At 46.0% G+C, this 19,846-nt stretch overlaps 1 protein-coding gene and 1 non-coding gene across 2 annotated transcripts; both read right to left on the bottom strand.

Annotated features, from left to right (window-relative positions):
* Positions 1 to 5,178: 5,178 nt before the first annotated feature.
* On the bottom strand, positions 5,179 to 5,251 carry TRNAR-CCU (transfer RNA arginine (anticodon CCU)). Its single transcript has one exon. It is a non-coding gene; the product is annotated as a tRNA-Arg (tRNA).
* A 13,645-nt stretch (positions 5,252 to 18,896) lies between these two features.
* Positions 18,897 to 19,573, bottom strand: LOC132431913 (uncharacterized). The gene is given in 5 exon segments (XM_060021646.1): positions 18,897 to 18,954; positions 18,956 to 19,014; positions 19,016 to 19,184; positions 19,186 to 19,324; positions 19,327 to 19,573. Coding segments are annotated over 5 exon segments (519 nt in total). The 5' UTR covers positions 19,421 to 19,573.
* Positions 19,574 to 19,846: the final 273 nt, after the last annotated feature.

Raw genomic sequence — 19,846 nt, forward strand, 5'->3', positions numbered from 1 at the left:
GGCGCACACACACACACACACACACACACACACCCCTCTCACACAAGCTCTTCCGCTTAATTGTATGTGATAATCTTTCCCCCATATCATTAAATAGTTTTAAAAACAACATAATTTGATGGCTACACTATAACTCATGTAACCTTTTCCTGTTTTAGTTGTTCATAATAGGGAACATGTTTTTCTGTTCATGAATAATATTGAATGAACATTTACTTATATCTATGTATGAATATCTATCTTTTGGTTGAATTTTTAGCTGTTTGATGAAAGGGTTCTGACTGAATTTTTACTGCACGGTAAAAGCCATCAGGGAGGCAGCAGTGGTGAGAGAGACTCAGCAGTGCCCGTGGGCGCTGGCTGGCCCCATTTCCCCTTCTCCACATTCCCATTCTTGGACCTCAGGTCACTGACCATCAGGGGGTCCAGGCTCACCACCAAGTCCATGGTTCCCACTGTGACCCCAGCCCAGCAGCAGGAGGTGCCTGCCAGTTCACAGAGTTTTGATTAGGAATGGCTAATGATTTACAGGTGCTGTAATGCCAGGCTTCCCTCGGGGTCCAGCCTCCATCTCTCCCACTCTCTTTTCACTTGGCACTGAATGTCACACCTGAGGACATCCCCGTCACATCAGCAGAAAGTGGTGGAACAGAAGCTCACACTTTTGTCATTATCCATTGAGCTGACTTTGAGATTCCTAGGAGAGCTTAAAGCAAGATCAGCTGTATCTAGTCAGAGCAGACATTCCAGGGGAAACATGCTCCTCTGAGATGGCTAAGACATCTACACCTGCCTCTGCTGCCCCGTCATTTTCTGTGTGTGTGTGTGCGTGTGTGTGTGCAGGCACACGTGTGCAGTGGAGGGTCCAAGTTCAGGGTTTTCAACAATGAGACTCCCGAGTTGTGGCCAGCATTTCTGCAGCGTGTATTTCCAACCCCTTGCTCTGGTTGCCATGCTCTTTATTTCACTTTCTTCACAGCCTGTCCAACACTCAATGCCCATTACTTTCTCCTCTTTTTCCCTGAGCACTTCCAGGAATACTACTCTGATTTGTTCCTGCCCTGCAAGTAAAAGGATGATAGAAACTTGCAGCTGGAAGGGATCTAAAGACCCCTCTAGCCTCAAACACTTCACAGCACTCAAGTCTGTGCCAACTAGTTGTTCAGCCTGTGCTTGAACAAACTATTGCATCACACACATTATCTTAGAGTTAATAAAATTGGTTCTAATTATCTTATAACTTAGTTTTCACTCCTCAGTGAAACAGTAGTCATGGGTTGTTCCTTGTTGATCTCTTTCAACTCATAACACAATGCTAGGTATTTGTATTGGTTAGGACTGCTTTGGGCTGCATGTAACAGAAAATGGAATGAAGTTGACGTAAATAGGGCTCTCCCTTCCCCTCTTGTGGGATAGGCCATTGCTCTTTCTGGTGGTGGGTGGGCAGGGGTGCTGGGGCAGCACATTCTTTTCCATGAAGCTCTTTGTTGCAGAAAATGTCAAATGGTACCACAGTTATCAATACTTTCGAGGCAGGAAGAGGGCGGTTGCATCTATAATGTTTTATCAGGAGAACAGGAGCTTCTTCAGAAGATTTCCACCCGCTTTATGCTTATATCTCACTGGCTAAGGTGGTCATACCCTTGCGGTTGCAAGATTGGTTGGAAAAGCTGAAAATGAAATTGTGATGTTTGGTGTATCCCAGTAACAGTCCATCTCCTGGGGCTAGGCTTACTGCCCCGCCCCCAAATATTAGGGTTCTCATTTTCAGGAAGACAGAAAAAATGGCTGTTAGAAGGGCTACGTCATATGCTGTGTTCCTCCAGAAGGTGATCATGACACAAAGTCACAAACAAAAAGGGCTTATTTAGTAGGTTATCCCAGGAAGCGTTGGCAGGAGAGCAGGAAAATGAGAAAATGAAGGCAAGGAAGCCCATGTATATTAATGAGCAGGTTAGTGCTGCAGGCAACTGGTCTCAGGCCAACTCAACACATATGTGAGACAGCATAGGACACACCTCAGAGCTGCCCCACCTGGGAGGCAAAGAACCTGGGGCACTTCTGCCCCCGTCCCCATACATCATTGGTGGAGAGCTGCTGGCAGGGACAGTGACCGCCCAGCACTTCCAGCCTCCCCACGTGCAGACCAAGCGCCTCCCTTGAGCACAGTCTCGGATGCTTGTAATCCAAGCAAAAGCCATCCCTGTACTCAGGAATGGTGGGTGCCCAGGAGTACATACAGGGTCTGCTAAATGACCACCAGTGCCTGTCACAGTGCTTATGAGGTGCTCAGTAAATGCTTTAATTCAATGAACATTTACTGAGTACCTACTACTTACCAAGTACTCTGCAAGGTTTTTACTTTTTTTTTTTTTTTTTTTTGTGGCACACGGGCCTCTCACTGCTGTGGCCTCTCCCACTGCGGAGCACAGGCTCCGGATGTGCAGGCTCAGCGGCCATGGCTCATGGGCCCAGCCGCTCCGCGGCATGTGGGATCCTCCCGGACCGGGGCACAAACCCACGTCCCCTGCAACAGCAGGCGGACTCTCAACCACTGCGCCACCAGGGAAGCCCTCTGCAAGGTTTTTAAATACGAATTGACTTATTCTTAGATGGACTTCCTTGATACAAACAAAAACAAAACAAATGGTATTTGTACTCAGATCTTTTTATTTTATACTGAAGTATAGATGATTAACAATGTTGTGTTAGTTTCAGGTGTACAGCAAAGTGATTCAGTTATCGCTTATACGTGGAATCTAAAACAAATGATACAAATGAACTTATTTATAAAAAAGAAACAGACTCATGGACTTGGAAAACCAACTTGTGGTTACGGAGGATGTGGGGGGAAGGGTTGGGGGGAGGACTGGATTGGGATTTGGGGATCGACATGTACACACTGCTATATATAAAATAGACAATCAACAAGGACCTACTGTATAGCACAGGGAACGCTGCTCACTACTCTGTACTCAGATCTTGATATACTGTAAAATGCACTTTCCTGGTGGTGGTGACGCTGACCCTTCCCTATAGGACACTACCATGTACACTTCATGTTCCTATCGAAGGATCAGTCCTGGAACATCCTGTCAGTGCTCACAGTGCAGTTCTTAGGAAACAAGCTGTTTTATTTAATGAAATGTTTAGCATTTCAGAGTTCTACTTTGTCCGAAGAGCAGACAAAGTATTTTCTAAATAGTCCACTAGATGCTTGCAAGGATGAATGCCTCTTTTCTTATTCTAGAGCAATGATTTACTGCTGTGAGCTTTCTGGCATTATAGTTGTCATTGTTCTTTTCTGTTCCTTTTGTAATAATTAAAATGTGGAAGTGACTGTAGTGAATGTAGGTCTTAGCTGCAATCCTCCCTCAGGAGTTATTTTTAGGCACCTGTTACAGCTGGAAGGATGCAATCAACCTACCATTCCCTGCTGGCTTTGCTCTAGGACGAGGGCCTCTGGTGTTTAGTGGGTTGAGTCTGATGCCAGTGCCGTGGCTGCTGTGCCTTCAGGTTCTTTTGCTTCCCTCCTCCCTGGCTTCACCCTCCTGCTCTCAGTGACCACTGACTCCTCTCCAGCATCCATCCCATCCCTTTTCTGTTGTGGCAGGCGTGTGGTTGGGTGGGATGGACCCCCACCCCAGATCCAGGGCAGGATGTGATTGGCTTACATCGATCAGATTATCATACTTTGTTGGCCGTGGTGATTAGTTCCTGGGAGGGTGAGTCTAATAATTGTGGAGCCAGCATGAGGGCTAAGATGATACAACAGATAAAGATGCGTCCAAGAGAATGGTCGTGAAATAAAGCAGAGCCCAGTTCAATCTGTGCCAGAAACTATATTATTTCCAGACATTCTAGTTCCAAGGACCAATAAATTCCCTTAGTTGTTAAAACAGTTTGAGTTCGTTTTTTGTTACTTGCAGCCCAAAAACATCTCTACTGAAACTGATAGCTAATATTCCTTTCTGGTTTCAGCCCTGAATTGACTCCACCTTTCACTCCTGATCTCCTTTGTTGTTTCACTGGGTTCCAACTCTGGATCCTGGCCACCTGATACCTACGGCCCAACTTGCCAAATACCTTCTCAAAATGTGGCTAGTGCTTGACCATGGAAAGGGCCAGTCATCCACTCACTAAGACCTTCTTAGACCTGGCAAATTAAAACATATGATAATTGTGTCCTGTCGTAGTGTCTTTCAATCATATAATCCAAAACGGTTGCCTTATCCTAATTATATATACAAACTGTGAGGCCAGAGAATGCTGAAGATAAGCCTCTTGTTCTGGAATTGGTGTTCAGGGTCATTACTTCTCCCACTGCAAACCAAAATTCTTTTATTTGTGAAAAGTGAATGATTAGCTTTGGAACCTGGGGAGTGCAATATTTTAGCAAATTATATTTAGTGTAGTTCGCCTTGCTTTGACCTCTGAGGGAAAAGTCATTTCCATTCATACAATCTGGTCCAATGCAAGTCTACACATTTGGTACGAGAGCTATTCTGCAGTGCACTCCACATAACGTGAGAGGGGAGACTCACCTGGTCATGGGAGGGAGTTACCACAGCTGTGAGCACAGTTTGCATCATGTGAAAGGTTTTAAGAACTGGTCTGGGTTATTCAGGGAGGTTAGGGAACATTCGCATTTGGTAATACTTAAGAATAGAACCAGTGGATTCTCATTGTTTGAACATGGTTAAGTGAAGAGTTGCTTAAGGACAGTGGAAAATAGAGTCTTTGGAGGTTTGAGATTTGACACAGAAAAGCATATACTTAGTTTCATGGCAAAGGACTCAAAGGAAACTTCAGAATGAGTAACACTATAAACATAGAAGCAAAAGTGTGCCACATGTTGAAGGTATGGATTTTTCCTTTTTTCTCCTCAACAATAAATTTGTTGACCTCTGATATTCCAATGCATAGCTGATGGTACAGTAGGTCAGCTTTTGTTGAAATCTGATAACCGCATGGCCCATAGATTTTGCTCTTACTTTAACCAGCTTTGGAAACCTTGCTTGGTGTCCTCACACGTGACCCAAGGATATTTATAGTTTGCTCAGTGACCTTGGAACTCTTCATTTATTTTTTTTAATATTTATTTATTTATTTAGGCTGCCCCGGGTCTTAGTTGCAGCATGCGGGATCTTTTAGTTGCAGCATGCTTGCGGGATCTAGTTCCCTGACCAGGGATTGAACCTGGGGCCTCTGCATTAGGAGCTCAGAGCCTTACCCAGTGGGCCACCAGGGAAGTCCTAGAACTCTTAACTTAGAAGCAAACAAGTACATCTAATGACTCACCCAGTACTGTTGATCATACTTGCTAATTCTAATTTAGAATCCAATGCTTTCTCTTCCTTTCTGTGGCCACTTGACTTATTAAAAATCTTATTTCTTGCTTCCGTTACTGCTATGGTATCTTAGTTGGTTTCCCTGCCTCCTAGTCTTATCTTCTCCATAGAGTTGTCATAGAATTTCCTACCTCTTCTTAGTTGCAACTTAAAACACCACCACATCCCCCCTAGCCCCGGCATGCGTAGTGTAATGTCTGGACCCCTTACATGACATGGAAGTGCCTTCATGGTCTGGATGCAGCCAACCTTTGTCATCCCCCTCTCATTTCTCCTGTACATGCGTGGGTGCCTGCAATGTGCCCTGTCACTCTCAACCTCCACGCCCTGTCCCGTTGTTCCCTCTACCTTGAAAATTACACTCTCTCCCTTTTATTCTTCCTTGTTAAGGCCTCTTCAATCTTCCAGATTCAGCCCTGCCATCACCTCCTCCCTGACCCCTGGGTTCCCCCAGCACCTTGGGCTGGATATCAGTCTCCCGAGCTCCTGGAAGGCTAGAGCTGTGTTTTGCATTTCTGTATCTCTGGTATCTTTATTTAGTTCCTGGACAGGCCTCAGAAAGGCTTGTGGAATGAATGGATGAACGCATGAGGTAGATATTTTGTTCTCTCTCTCAAAGAAGAAATGAATGGGTAAGTCTCACTATACACTCCTGAGAGTTTTGGACTGTGGTTGAGCAAAAGTTTTGCCCTTGTAAGAAGACCACGGTTGGCCCTGTTTTGGGTTTTAGTCAAAAGCTAGACTTCTGACTACACAAAAAGTATAGCACCATGGAGTCCCACCATTCAAGCATATCGAGGGCAGATCAGGCCCCTGCAGCTGGTCCAACCCACACAGACAGGCGACCTAACTTGATATTACATGCACCCTGGAGTTTGGGAAAGGCAGGTGAGGGCTGCAAATTGGGGCAGAAGTATCCTTTATCAGTGTGTCCTAATATACCCACACTAGAATCCTCTCTATGGGATGAAAAGTTTCAAGGGATCTTTCAAGGCTGGATCCATTAAGATTTTAAATTTGCAATTAAAATGGAGTCTAATAATCCCTAATGTATATTTATAAATGTGATAAGTAAAGGCTTGAGGTAATTTTGTCATTTAATCCCCACAACAACCCAAAGGTATAGGAACTATTATTATACCCATATTACAGATGGGGAAATTGAGGCCCAGAGAAATTTAATAATTTAGGTAACTTTCCAAAGTCACACATTTACTGATGGTGGAGTTAGGATTTGAAATTATATTGTCAGACATCAGAAGCTTCTACTCTTAATTAATCACCTCTCTGAACTTTGCCACCAGGGAAAGAAATGTGCACATTTTCAGTTCTTTTTATTGATACTGTGTCAACAAAGGCATATGAAGTTTTAACTATATAAACAAGCTAGCAAGATATGAAGCATCAAATATTTAAAACTAAGAATATGGAATAAAAGTAAATATGCAGGAAAAATATAATTCTTCTAGCTGTGCAAGGCAGGGTTTATGATTCAAAGAGTAATGGTGACAAAACTGAGATCAGAGAGAGACCAGGCTGATTTGTCCAAGGTCACAGAGTGGCCGACGTGGGATAGGAAGAAGAGCCGTCTTATGCTGAAATCCTCCTGGGGCCTCAATTGCTGGACCCTGGCAAGTCTCTTACTTAAACTTGTAATGGAAACATAGAGGATCAGTAGGCTTAATGCCAGAAATCCTACTTATTACTCAGCATAGGATTAGAAGACAAGGTTGAGTCAATGATTTCTGTCACTGAAAGCCAACTGCTCTGGTATTAAAATGAGCTACATGCTACAACATGGATGAGTCTTGAGGACATTATGTTAAGTGAAATAAACCAGTCACAAAAGGACAAGTACTGTATGGTTCCCCTTACATGAGGTACCCAGAGTAGTCAGATTCATACAGAGAGTAGAGTGGTGGCTGCAGGGGCTGGGGGAGAGGAAATGAGGGGTCAGTGTTTAGTGGGGACAGAGTTTCAGTTTTACAAATGAGAAGAGTTCTGGAGATGGATGGGGTGAAGGTTGTACAACCACATGAATGTACTCAGTGTCACTGAACTACATACTTAAATATGATTAAGATGGTCACTTTTGTGTTATGTGCATTGTGCCACAATTAAAAATAAGTTTTTGAAACGAGCTAGCTCGGTTCATCGGTCAGGGTCCAGTCAGGAAAGCTGACACCACCCCAGTCTTTCAGATATAAGGGGTTGTGATAGAAGGTGTCAGCTATGGGGTGGCGGCCAGGGGATGCTGAAACTAGCCAGAGCAGGAGGCGGGTGCACCCCAGGGCTGCAGGTCCACAGGGGAGGGTGTGTTACCTAATCCCAGAATCGGGCTACATGGTGGGGGGCGGGGGTGGGTGCTGCCCCAGCCGATGGCTAGGGGTGGGGGCAAGAGGAAAGGGAGAAAGCCCCTAGCCCCCTCTTGCACCCTCTGCTTTCCACATCCTACCACAGACTTACATTAAGACAGTACGCAACGGTGTCCAGACGTGTCATCTCCTGTGACACATGCAAAGCAGGGCATGCAACAGACATGGTGAGGAATGGGTGTCAGAGGAAGCTGGCAAAGCTCAAGCGTACAGGCCATGAGAGACGTCTTTCCCCATCACTGAAAAAAGCTCTTCAAATTTCTGTGAAAAATTTTTAAAAATCTCCCTTCACTGACTTGCCAACAGGATGGTGCTCAGTGATGCTGGTTCATCTCAATTAGATTAACTTACCTTCTACAGGTTGGACACATTCAAATAGAGTCAGAGGTTCAGCTTTGGGTATCATTCAGTGCTTCAGAGACTGTCTCTCAGCGATCAACTCAAAGTCATCCTGAGCTGAACGGCATATATTTCATTTTGTTTGGATTTCTGTTTGTAATGTGTGAGCTCAGATGGACCACAACTCCTACTATTCCTTCAAACTTGGCTCAGAACTCACTTCCTTCTCCTTTCCCTCACCCAAATCTAGGTTAGTGTGCCTTTTCTTTGCAACCTCAGCATCCGAGTTTACTTGGAATCTAATACCTATAACAGTTGTGATTTGTTGACTTGTCTATTCGTTTTGCATAAGCCTCTAAATTACTTGACAGCAAAGACAGTATGTATATTTATATATATATTTTTCCCACACATATTTGTGTGTGTGTGCGTGTGTACTATTGAATCTCCATCACTAATTAACAATAACCAAGGCAGGGCCAATTACATAGTAGGTACTCAATACATGTTCTTGAATGAATGAATAAACTATTATATTTGATGAGTAGGAGGAATAGGTCTGAGCAGGCACCTGTCGGGACCTGGGAACCAAGGAGTCAAAGCTGCACATGAGCTGGTCAGCACTGGATGAGGAAGAACAGAGCTGCTCAGGTAAATCTTGAAGAATAAGTAAACCTTGGTTTTAACAAAGAGCTTTGTGAATCTGGGTTTTGAAAAATTCTAATAGACAATCAGAACTGTGAAACTGGCTTCAACAGAGATGTCAGGGCTTGGAGATAAAAGTTTGAAAGTCATCTTCACAGGTGGGCTTTTGAGAGGACTCATGATGCGGCAGCTTGTTTCTTCCACCGATGGCTGCAACAGGGTTTCCTCCTGCTCTACAGGTTTTTCTATCTAGTACCTTGCTACTTTCTTCCTCATTGACAGGTGGTGTCTATGCAGCCTCCTTTTGAACCTGGGCGGGACTTTGTGTTTGCCTCGACCAACAGCACAGCAGGAATGACACTGTGATTAAGTCATAAAAATGCCCTGTGCTACTGCCTCCTTCCATTAGGCTCTTTGCTCTTGGAATCCGGCCTCCATGCTGTGAGGAAGCCCAATTAACCTCTGGTGAGGCCCCGGAGTCCCAGCCAGTGGCCAGTGCCCAGAGTGAGCCCAGCTGAGCCGCTTGGATGACAGTGCCGGGAGCACATCACAGCCACCCAGCTCTGTGTGCACCACAGGTGTGCGAGCAACACAAATGACTATTGTGCTGTAGAGCATTGAGTTCACTGATAATTGATATGCATAGGTGTATGATCGTGAAATGAGTCAGGCAGGCCTGAGTTCAGGCTCTGATTCTGCCACTACCAGGGTGGTGGCTTTAGGCTTGTTATCCAGACTGTCAGAACCCTGGTTTCCTTGTGTATAACATGGGGCTTGTAATGGCTCTGCAGAGAGGTGTCATGATCATTAAAAGAGATGCTACCTGTTGATACCTAATGCTCTGCTGGATCTCTCTGGTGATTGACAGGGATGCTGTTTCCCCGAGATGAGGATGTTTTGTGAGCTCTCTGAAGAAAGGACACATGGAGAACAGGTTGCTTGAAGATGGGGAGGAAAAGAAGAGTGAAAAATATGGTTGGTAAGGGGGCAGTCAGAGGATGAGGAGGGAATCAAGACCGAGGAGCTTCCTGGGATGTTTGGAGTGAAATACAGGGCAGCTCAGATCAGGAGCCAGAAAGGCATTGATTTAGGCAGTAGAGTGGTGACCAGTGACATGTAACACAACCGTGCCCACAGAGCACAGGGCTGACAGCCTGTACACTGAGGGAGAAGTGAGAAGAAGTAATTTGTGTTCACTTAGGCCTTAATTTCCAAGCTTGTATGATATTCCTAAGAGACATGAGCACCATTATAAAGATATAAATCACCCAGTGAAATTTCCATTTCCTCACCACAAGTGGTCCTTCTCTTTTCTCTGGAGATACATCGAGGTGAATCTTGCTGGTCATCACCCACATGATACTGGTTTTCCTTACGTGCTCATTTGTTATGTTTATTGCTGTCTCTGTGGATTGTTTCCTGTGTGTTTTGTATTTACATTTAAATTCCTGGTTCCCCCAAATGTCTTACCTAATTATGACTGTAGTTTTACATGTTACTTATACTCTGGTTCCAAAGTGAAAAGCAAAGTTACAGATAAAGGACATGATGACCCAGACACCAATGGCCATGTCTAGAAATAGGGGAAGAGACTTGCTATTTGTTTAAACTTTTATTTTATATTGGAGTATAGTTGGTTTACAATGTTGTGTTAGTGTCAGGTGTACAGCAAAGTGATGTAGTTATATGAGATTTGATATTTAATACATGAAAATATATCATTCCAAACGAAAGAGGGTTTCCCCATCATTGGATTATTGGATGCTTTCATTGTTCAATTAACTGGTCAGAAAATATCTACTGTTGTTATCTCAGAGTCTTTGAGCTAAAAGGAATTATAGGTTCCTCGATTCATAAAAAAAGGAGATGGAGACTCAGACAAGGCCCTTGTGCAAAGTTACAGTTATTTACCCTCTTGCAATGGTTCAGTGACATTGATACAAACGTGATCACGGGAAGTCCATGGTAAAAGCCTAGTTTCCAAATTGCCTATTCTTGTTTTACTTTATTGAAGACTGAATTTTCCAAGATGAGATGCAGTCATTTCTAAGCCTTCACATACAAGGTTTTTAATATTCCTTCTCAAACATTATTTAGTGGCTACCTTGTGCAGGGCACTGCATTAGGTGGGTCTTCTAAAATGTACTATGCAAGAGAATGAAAGATAATTTCTGATTTAAAAAGCCAAATTATGAAAATGTAATATTTATTAGGCACCTGTAAGATAAAAGGCACTTGCTGGGGCTTCCCTGGTGGCGCAGTGGGTGAGAGTCCACCTGCCGATGCAGGGGACACGGGTTCGTGCCCCGGTCTGGGAAGATCCCACATGCCGCGGAGCGGCTGGGCCCGTGAGCCATGGTCGCTGAGCCTGCGCGTCTGGAGCCTGTGCTCCGCAACGGGAGAGGCCACAACAGTGAGAGGCCCGCGTACCGCAAAAAAAAAAAAAAAAAAAAAAAAAAAGGCACTTGCTGGAGCATCACCTCTGCCAGTTTTACCCCTCCATGAAATTTCTGGTTGGCTCAGTTGATGTCTGTCTGATGCTAATGGGAGCCAGGGGAGGAATGTGATTCCTGAGAGCTTTGTGTGACGAATGTTAATTCTGACCAATCACGTCTAAGACCCAGTAAGTTAGTTCTACAATTGAGGGGAGTGGGGCTGGCAGAGCTGATGATGGCCTGGGGACCCCTAGGACCAGTGAGGGATATAAGAGGCGGGAAGAGGAGCTGTCCAGGGTGGGCTCCCAGAATTCTCCCACCACTGGGGGCACCAAGCAGCAAGGGCAACTGGGACACAGGATGTGGGTCTGGGGCTGATAGTGAAGCAGAGGTCATTTGGGGGATTAACACTTCTCCACTTCTGAGGGTTCTTTCCAGGCATAGGGAGTTCAGGATGCACTCCTGGCGTCTCTCTACTCTCTTCCTCTCTCTGATCCAGGAGAGGTGTGTGACTGGGTGGATTTGTCTGTCTGATCCAGGTGTTCAGAAATAAGAAGCCCATTTGCTGACAGATAGCAGCTCCTTCCTTATCAGTAATAAAGGGGATATTTTGACACTGGTCACATCTAGAACCAACTCAGCGAAACTCTCATTCTGTACAAGAGTCAGGAAGACAAACAGACCCTCTTCCTAGGCAGACTTGGTCCCATGTTGCTGGGACCTCTGCTCTTAAAAGTGCAATCTCCTGGAATATTTTTAGGTGACCCAGAAGTTAAAGTTCAGAATCCCTGGAATTCTTTATGTTCATAAACTACACCTAAAAATTTAGCCAAGAAACGTGTGTGTTTGAACAAGTGAAGGGTAGAGGAATCCTCCAAACATTGCCTAGAGCAATGACTGGGGCTTGTGACCTGATCTTTATTAGCTGTGTCTTAGGCAGGGCATCCGTAAAGCTATGTAAACAGATAACTTCAGACCATTAATGACGGGAGTGAATATTTTCTTCTTTCATGTCAATCTTCCTGCTCCCTTCTGAGCTGGATTGGTGTGAATCAATCAGTGTGAAGAAACTTGCCCTCAGTTTCTGAAGGAAAGGAGAGCCTGGGTGATGGGGATCTTAGGTGCCTGAATGTCAGGACAGTTCTGAATGGCTTCTGAGCTCAGGGCCAACCTCCTGAAAGCTTATTGTCTGAAGTCCCCTGGAGTTTCTTTATTTATTGGTTTCAGTTGCTAAGAAGTGACCATCCTCAGAAGTGAGGCTGTTGCCCTTGGCTACACATTTCTTTATGGGCATAATCTTGCATCACACGGTAACAAACTGGCAGCTGAGCAAAGCACAGACCTTGATGAACTGTTTTCCTGATGTTGGCCTCCTGATATGAGGTAGGTTGTGCGAATTCACCTTTTCAATCAAAGGCAAGGGCTGACACTGTCCTCTTCCCTCTCAAGTAGGAATTTGCTTATTTTTGCTCTGAGATGTGTCAGTTAAAATCATGTCCCCTGGGGCTTCTCTGGTGGCTCAGTGGTTGAGAGTCCGCCTGCCGATGCAGGGGACACGGGTTCGTGCCCCGGTCCGGGAAGATCCCACATGCTGCGGAGCAGCTGGGCCCGTGAGCCATGGCCGCTGAGCCTGCGGGTCCGGAGCCTGTGCTCCGCAATGGGAGAGGCCGCAACAGTGAGAAGCCCGCGTACCGCAAAAAAAAAAAAAAAACCATATCCCCTGAATAATCTCTTTCCTGAACATATCCACCTCACGGGGTTCCTGGGAGCCTGCGTGGTGGAGGCAGTGTGTTGTGATTGTGGGCGGTGGTGCTGATTTTCTCACCTTGGAAAAGGGAAGGCACCAGGGGGCTGGTGCCTGTTTCAAATCACATGTATTTTTGTCCCCTCTCTGCCCTACCCCCCTCCCTGCCCATTGATTCCACAGATTAGATATTCACATTCAAGGTAACTGTTGAGTACATTTCTAGTTTGAATTTCATTTGCTATCTTCTGCCACCTTGACCTCTCCTTTGTTTGCATCTCATCTTCCATTTTGGGAGGAATGTTCGAATTTTGATATTTATTTTCAACACAGATACCCTCTGAATTTATGGAACTTTCTCTGGTGCACCAATAAGATGGTGGAGTTGAGGTGTCTTTTTGTGTCTTCTACCCCAAATCCATTTGCAGTCTTTTGTCTCTTTTTCTTAAGGCAGTTCCAAATGCGCCCCATGTCTGCTGCTGTTTGAAAAGGCTGTAAAATTCAAGCTACGTGATTATGAATACTATGAAAAAGGTTTTGACAACTTTCGGTGGCATTTAATTCAAGTTAAATTCCTCTTATTCAAAATAATAAGCATAATGTTACTTATTATGTAGATGAGGTGGTGAGGCAGATGTTTGTCGTCTCTGCATTCACTGGGGATTAATAAATACACAGGCTGAGCAGGAGACCTGGGTTCAACCTGGGAATTTGAAAAAGGGTTGAGGAACAGGAAGGATGATTACCCTGGAGCTGCTCTGTCCAGTACGGGGGCCAGCAACCACATGAGGCCGTTTACATTTAAAGTAATTACAATGAAATAGAATGAAAATGAAAAGTTTCTTGGTCACGTTGGCCATCATTCAGTCACTTACTGAAGAGCACAGACACAGCACATTTCTGTCATTGTAGGCAGTCCTATTGGGCAGCGCTGCTAACCACGGGATTGTTAAAACAGCCAGGGATGCTCGTAGATTTCTCTCATCAATGGGAACTTTATCTGTAAGGGTTCTGAAAGCTTCTCAGAATGGGTATAGATCTGTAAAGAGCCAAGAGGTGAAGTAGTTACCATCAGGTTGCAGCTATTTGAGTGCCACCCCTGTGTCCCATGGGCTACGCTAGAGCCGTGCTTCTCAAACTTGAAATGTGCAGACACAGCACTTGGAGAGCTTAGAGTGCAGATACTGACTCAGTAGGTCTGGGGTGTGGCCTGAAAGTCAGTGTTCATAAACCACTCCCCTAGAGATGCTGCTGCCTCGGTCTTGGAGAGGACACTTGGAGAAGCACAGGTTGACAGCACTGATTACCAATCTTGGCTATACATCGTTATCAGCTGGAATCTAAACATCACTGACACCTAGATCTCAACGTCAGAGGTTCTAATGTAACTTGTCTGGGTAGTAATCTGGGCACTGAAAATTTTAAAAAGCTCCCCAACTGATTAATATTTGAGAACCATTGATGGAGTTAAAACAAGTCTATTAAGTCTGAGGACCAGAAACATGGCCTCATCTGGAAGTTTGTTAGAAATGCAGATTCTCAGACTTGAACCCCATCCTGCCAAGTCCCAATCTGCCTTCCAGGGACATTCACCAGGGGATTTCATGTACTTTACAGGTGAGAACTACTGTTCCAAGTAGCCTTTATTTTTATTTTTTTGGCTGTGTTGGGTTTTCATTGCAGCGTGTGGGCTTTCTCTAGTTGCAGCGAGCAGGGGCTACTCTTAGTTGCGGTGCACGGGCTTCTCATTGCGGTGGCTTCTCATTATGGAGCACAGGCTCTAGGTGCGTGGGCTTCAGTAGTTGTGGCACATGGGCTCAGTAGTTGTGGTGCGCGAGCTCTAGAGCGCAGGCTTAGTAGTTCTGGCACACGGGCTTAGTTGCTCTGCAGCATGTGGGATCTTCCTGGACCAGGGCTCGAACCCATGTCCCCTGCATTAGCAGGTGCATTTCTAACCACTGTGCCACGAGGGAAGTCCCCAGGTAGGCTTTAAAAGTAACAACTTATTGATCTGTGTACATGTGCTTTAAATAAATTCTTTAAAGCAACAACTTCTGTTAGTTCCTAAAAATATTGGAGCATATAATTTAGTCCATTCTTATGCCTAATTATTGAAGCTTTAATAGACTGTCATGGCACAGACGCTAATGTGATGGTTTCTGCTTGCATTGTAACAGAAAGTATCAATAATCCCAGCAGTGTGGGCACTGGACTTTCACATCTTAACTAGAAGGTCAAGAATAACCAAGATTTTTAGGAATTAGTTCCACATGTTTGTATAAAATTTATTATTCAAGATAAAATGTAATTCCCCTTTTAGGTTAATTCCTTTTGATTTTAGAAAACTGTATACTTCTAATTCATTAGAAGAGATATATATACAACATAGGTAGATTCTTAATTGATGTAATTTTTCATCATACAACACTCAGATCTCAGATCCTCAGGGGTTGGGGGAGAGTGAGAAGGGATTATAATGTCTTGACCAAAACAAAAAAGGGTCTAACATTGTGTTTTCCTGATAGGTCTTTCTGAGTGGTATTTTAGAGGTACAGTGCCAAAGAATTATAATGGAGAAAGGCCAACTATGCTATGAGTTAGAGCAGCACTTCTCAGACTTAAACGTGGTAGGAAACACTTGAAGATCTTATTAAAAGGTAGACTCTGATGCAGTCAGTCTGGGGCAGGGGCCTGCGACTCTGTATTTCACACAATACAGGTATTGGGACACTACCTGTCCATCGACTACCTTTTGAGTAGCAAGGGGTTAGATGACTCTTCCAGGATACCTTCTCGTAAACTCTCATTTCAGTGACTCAAAAAATCAAGTGGCCTGGTATAAACAATAATAAGGGTGATTTTGTTGAAAGTGCTGATTTGCTCATTTGAATCATCCAAAAGAGAGACATCAAGAGGTCAGAATTGTTCATAGACCCATCATTACTGGAAAGCTCATGGGGAAATGAAGTCATTTAAGGCAAAAGGAAAATAGTAACATAAATACCTCAGATGACTACCAGGGCAAAATTTTCAAAATGTTGCAAGCTGTCTGCATGCTTGAAGTAGCAATTTACATGCATAATTAGGTGCAATCAACAGTTTTGAAATGTAATATATTTTCTGAGCCCATATTTACTTATGACAGATGCAAAAAGAAACTGTGTCCCCCCCAAAAATAGAAGGGCAGAGAAAGGAAAAATACTTGCCTTTGACAATGGGAATCTTTACAAGCTCTTGCCTAAATTTAGAACAAATTTAGTTGAAGTATTGGATCTTTGTTTTGATTTACTCTTCACTGAAGTTCACAAACACATTTTGGAAGTAACAAGCATGTAAGAATAGTAACTTTCCAGTCAGCTCTTCCAGCTCCTGTTGGAACTGACATGTACTTTTTATTTCTACACTGTAAAAGGAAAATCTGTCAAATTCAAAACTTTATTGCACAGAACACCATTGACTTTCTTCCTGCCTTCAGAAGGGGTTTCATTTTTTGAAGATGCCAAATATCTTTTAGAATAATTTATAGAAAGAGATTAATTAAACTAGCAATTTCTTCTCAGATGAGTGCTCATGGTGAATTTCTATCATCTTAACTATTTTCAGTAGAACAGGCACTGAGTGCTCCCTATGCCCTAAGGCACTCTCCTAAGCTCTTTACACAGATCATCGAATTTACCATTATAAAAATACTATAAGGATTGATTCATTACAATGTACCGGGGAGGAAAGGGAGAGCAAGTAACTGTTTTTAAACAAATATTATTTTTCTCTTTTTCTTATTTATTTATTTTTGGCTGCGTTGGGTCTTCTTTGCTGCGCGGGGGCTTTCTCTAGTTGCGGGGAGTGGGGGCTACTCTTTGTTGCGGTGCACGGGCTTCTCTTTGCGGTGGCTCCTCTTGTTGCGGAGCATGGGGTCTAGGCACGTGGGCTTCCGTAGTTGTGGCATGCGGGCTCAGTAGTTATGACACAGGGGTTAGTTGCTCCACAGCATGTGGGATCTTCCTGGACCAGGGATCCAACGGTGTCTCCTGTATTGGCAGGCAGATTCTTTTTTTTTTTTTTTTAACATCTTTATTGGAGTATAATTGCTTTACAATGGTGTGTTAGTTTCTGCTTTATAACAAAGTGAATCAGTTATACATATACACATGTTCCCATATCTCTTCCCTCTTGCGTCTCCCTCCCTCCCACCCCCCCATTCTACCCCTCTAGGTGGTCACAAACCACCTAGCTGATCTCCCTGTGCTATGCGGCTACTTCCCACTAGCTATCTATTTTACGTTTGGTAGTGTATATATGTCCATGCCACTCTCTCACTTTGTCACAGCTTACCCTTCCCCCTGGCCATGTCCTCAAGTCCATTCTCTAGTAGGTCTGTGTCTTTATTCCCGTCTTACCCCTAGGTATTTCATGACCTTTTTTTTTTTTTCCTTAGATTCCATATATATGTGTTAGCATACGGTATTTGTTTTTCTCTTTCTGACTTACTTCACTCTGCAGATTCTTAACCACTGCACCACCAGGGAAGTCCGCAAGTAACTTCTTTAAAGGTACAAAGCTCTGTATTTTCTTGGCTGGCACATTACTACATGAAAGGTCATAATGTCACTTTAAAAGTATAGTGAATGTCAGACTAAAGCAAGCTCATGTTATTTTGAACAAGTTCCCAATTTAGAAAATGAGCTTGAAATCTAATTTTTCATAATTTTGAAGGAAAAAAATGAGTAATTCCATCCCCAAACTTTTCTTTCCAAAAGCATGTTCACATTGCATTATCTAGATTGACTGTCTGCACTGATGAAATTAAAGTGGCAATTAATTCCTATCACAGAGTCAGAGATTAAAGCTATTGTATTGAAGGATAGGACTCATGCTGTGTTCTTGTGTAACTGCATCTATTGGGACAGTGTGTTTTGAAATAGTCCAAGTTGTCTTTAAGTTAATGCAAAGCAGTCAGGAGATAAACAACTTAACTTTCTAGTTTCAGGAGGCAATTGTTGCTGGAGGAAGAAAGCTAAGTAAGCTCTGCTAAGAAATGCACGGAGAGTTCATTTATCTGCTGATCCATTTGGGGGCATTATGGAACTCAAAGCCCAGAACAATGGGCTCTATTTAACATTAAACAGCTTCTTAATAATCTGTTATTTCTTTCCATGGCTGCCGGAAAGTCCCTCGGGAGTGCAGAGTCGCTGTAGCAGTCCCCGTGAAGTTGTAAGCTACTCCCCAGGACCAAGTAGTGTTAAATATAGAAGTCACCCTAATCACCTGACTGTCGGAGAGCCCCGTGTAAGAATTCCCAAGTCTACCCTTGTCATCTCCATCTGTCTCTCTAGATTTACCAAACGCAGCTCACCGCACCGCCTGGGGTCCCCGCCGGCACCTCCCGGAGCTCTGCCCGGCGGAGTACGCCCTTCCAGCGCAGAGGGCTGGCGGGGAGCTGGCGCCAACCGGGGCACCTGGCGGCCGATGCCTGGCCGCGACCCCTCGCTCTCCCTCCGCCTCCCCCTCTGCCCCTCTGCTGCCGACCTTTACGAGGAACTCTGCTGCGCTGCGAGACTCGCGTCCTCGCCCTGGGCGCGGGGCCCCACCCCTTGCGGGTGCCGCCCGCGACCGGGACGGAGGCGAGGGTAGGTGAACTGCTGGCCCGGCCTTGGCTACCGCTTGCTCGGTCCTAGTCCTCAGGCGCTGGCTGGGCGGCGCGGGGCCGCGGGAGCGCGGGGATGCACTCGCGCGCGCGGAAGGGGTGACCCCGGGGACACGTGCGGCCGCGGGAGGGAGCGCGGGAGGGGCCTGGGGCCAGCGTGCGGGTGGGGGTCGCCCGGGGTTGGAGTGGGCGCCCCGGACGCCAGCCCTCTGCCGGCTCCCCTCCTTCTAGGGCTCCGCCGCCGCCTGGCACAAATCGGAAAGCCTTGCCTTCCTCTGATGGAGCGGGCAGGGTGAGGGGTCGGTGCCTGGTCAGCTGGCGGGGATGGTAGATTTCACTTACACCTGACCCGCCCCACTCCTGTCAGTTTCGCCGGCAGGTCCCAGCGATGCGATTGTTCTTCCAGTAACTTTGTTCAGAGGCGGAGGGGAGGGGAGACGCCGAGAGGACCCCGGAGAGGCTGGAAAGCGACGAGGATCGGGAGGCCCAGCTGAGGCGGGAGTCCTCGGGCGGCCCCGGGGCTGGGCGCGTGGCTGGGAGGCGTCGCTGCCGCCGCCTCCGGGATGCGCTCGGCTTAGCGGGACTGCCGGGGGCTCCTGAAGGCCATTGCTCCGAGGACGCGCGGCCACCCGCTGCTCGCGCTCCCCGGGCCGGCGCCGCTGGTGCCGGAGCCGAGCGGCGAGCGGAGCTGCGGGGCGCGCGGGCGAAGGCTAGCGGGAGGGAGGGCGCGCGGGAGGCGTCTCCTCCTCGGCGAGCCATGCGTGCCACCGGCAGCTGAGCCGCCGCCGGCGCCGCTGTCAAATCTGCGCTCCGCTTTTGTCTTGTCCTCCAGTGAATGGGAAGATGGAGATGGATGTAGAGGGAGTTTCTCCGTGCCCAGAGCCCATCCCCCGCTCCCAGGGGGCTGGCGGAGCCTGCCAGGCGCCGCCACAGCCGCCGTCGCCGCCGCAGCATCCGGCTCCGGATGATCCGCCCGACAAGAGTGCCGGCGCCGAGGACAGCGACGATCCCGAAGCGAGAGCCAGCGGCGAGAAGGACGAGAGCAAGGTAGGTCCGCCGCGTTGGCGCTGTGACACCTTTTGAACAAAACCACGGAGCTCTGGCAGCGGCTGTCACTTTAACCCCTGCGCTCCCCCACCCCCTTCCCTCGTCCGGGAGGTGGTGAGGGTTGCAGATGTAGGGAAGGCGTAAGATGGAAGGGAATCGCTGGGCGACAGTGACTTTCTGAACGGGAAGGCGCGTGCAGAAGTCCCTCCTGGTTTCCGTATTCAGTGTTCGTGCAGAGAAAAGTCTTCTGGTCCAGGCAACGTGAT

This window comes from Delphinus delphis, chromosome 10 (genome assembly GCF_949987515.2).
Source record: "Delphinus delphis chromosome 10, mDelDel1.2, whole genome shotgun sequence".
NCBI classification, from domain to species: Eukaryota; Metazoa; Chordata; class Mammalia; order Artiodactyla; family Delphinidae; genus Delphinus; species Delphinus delphis.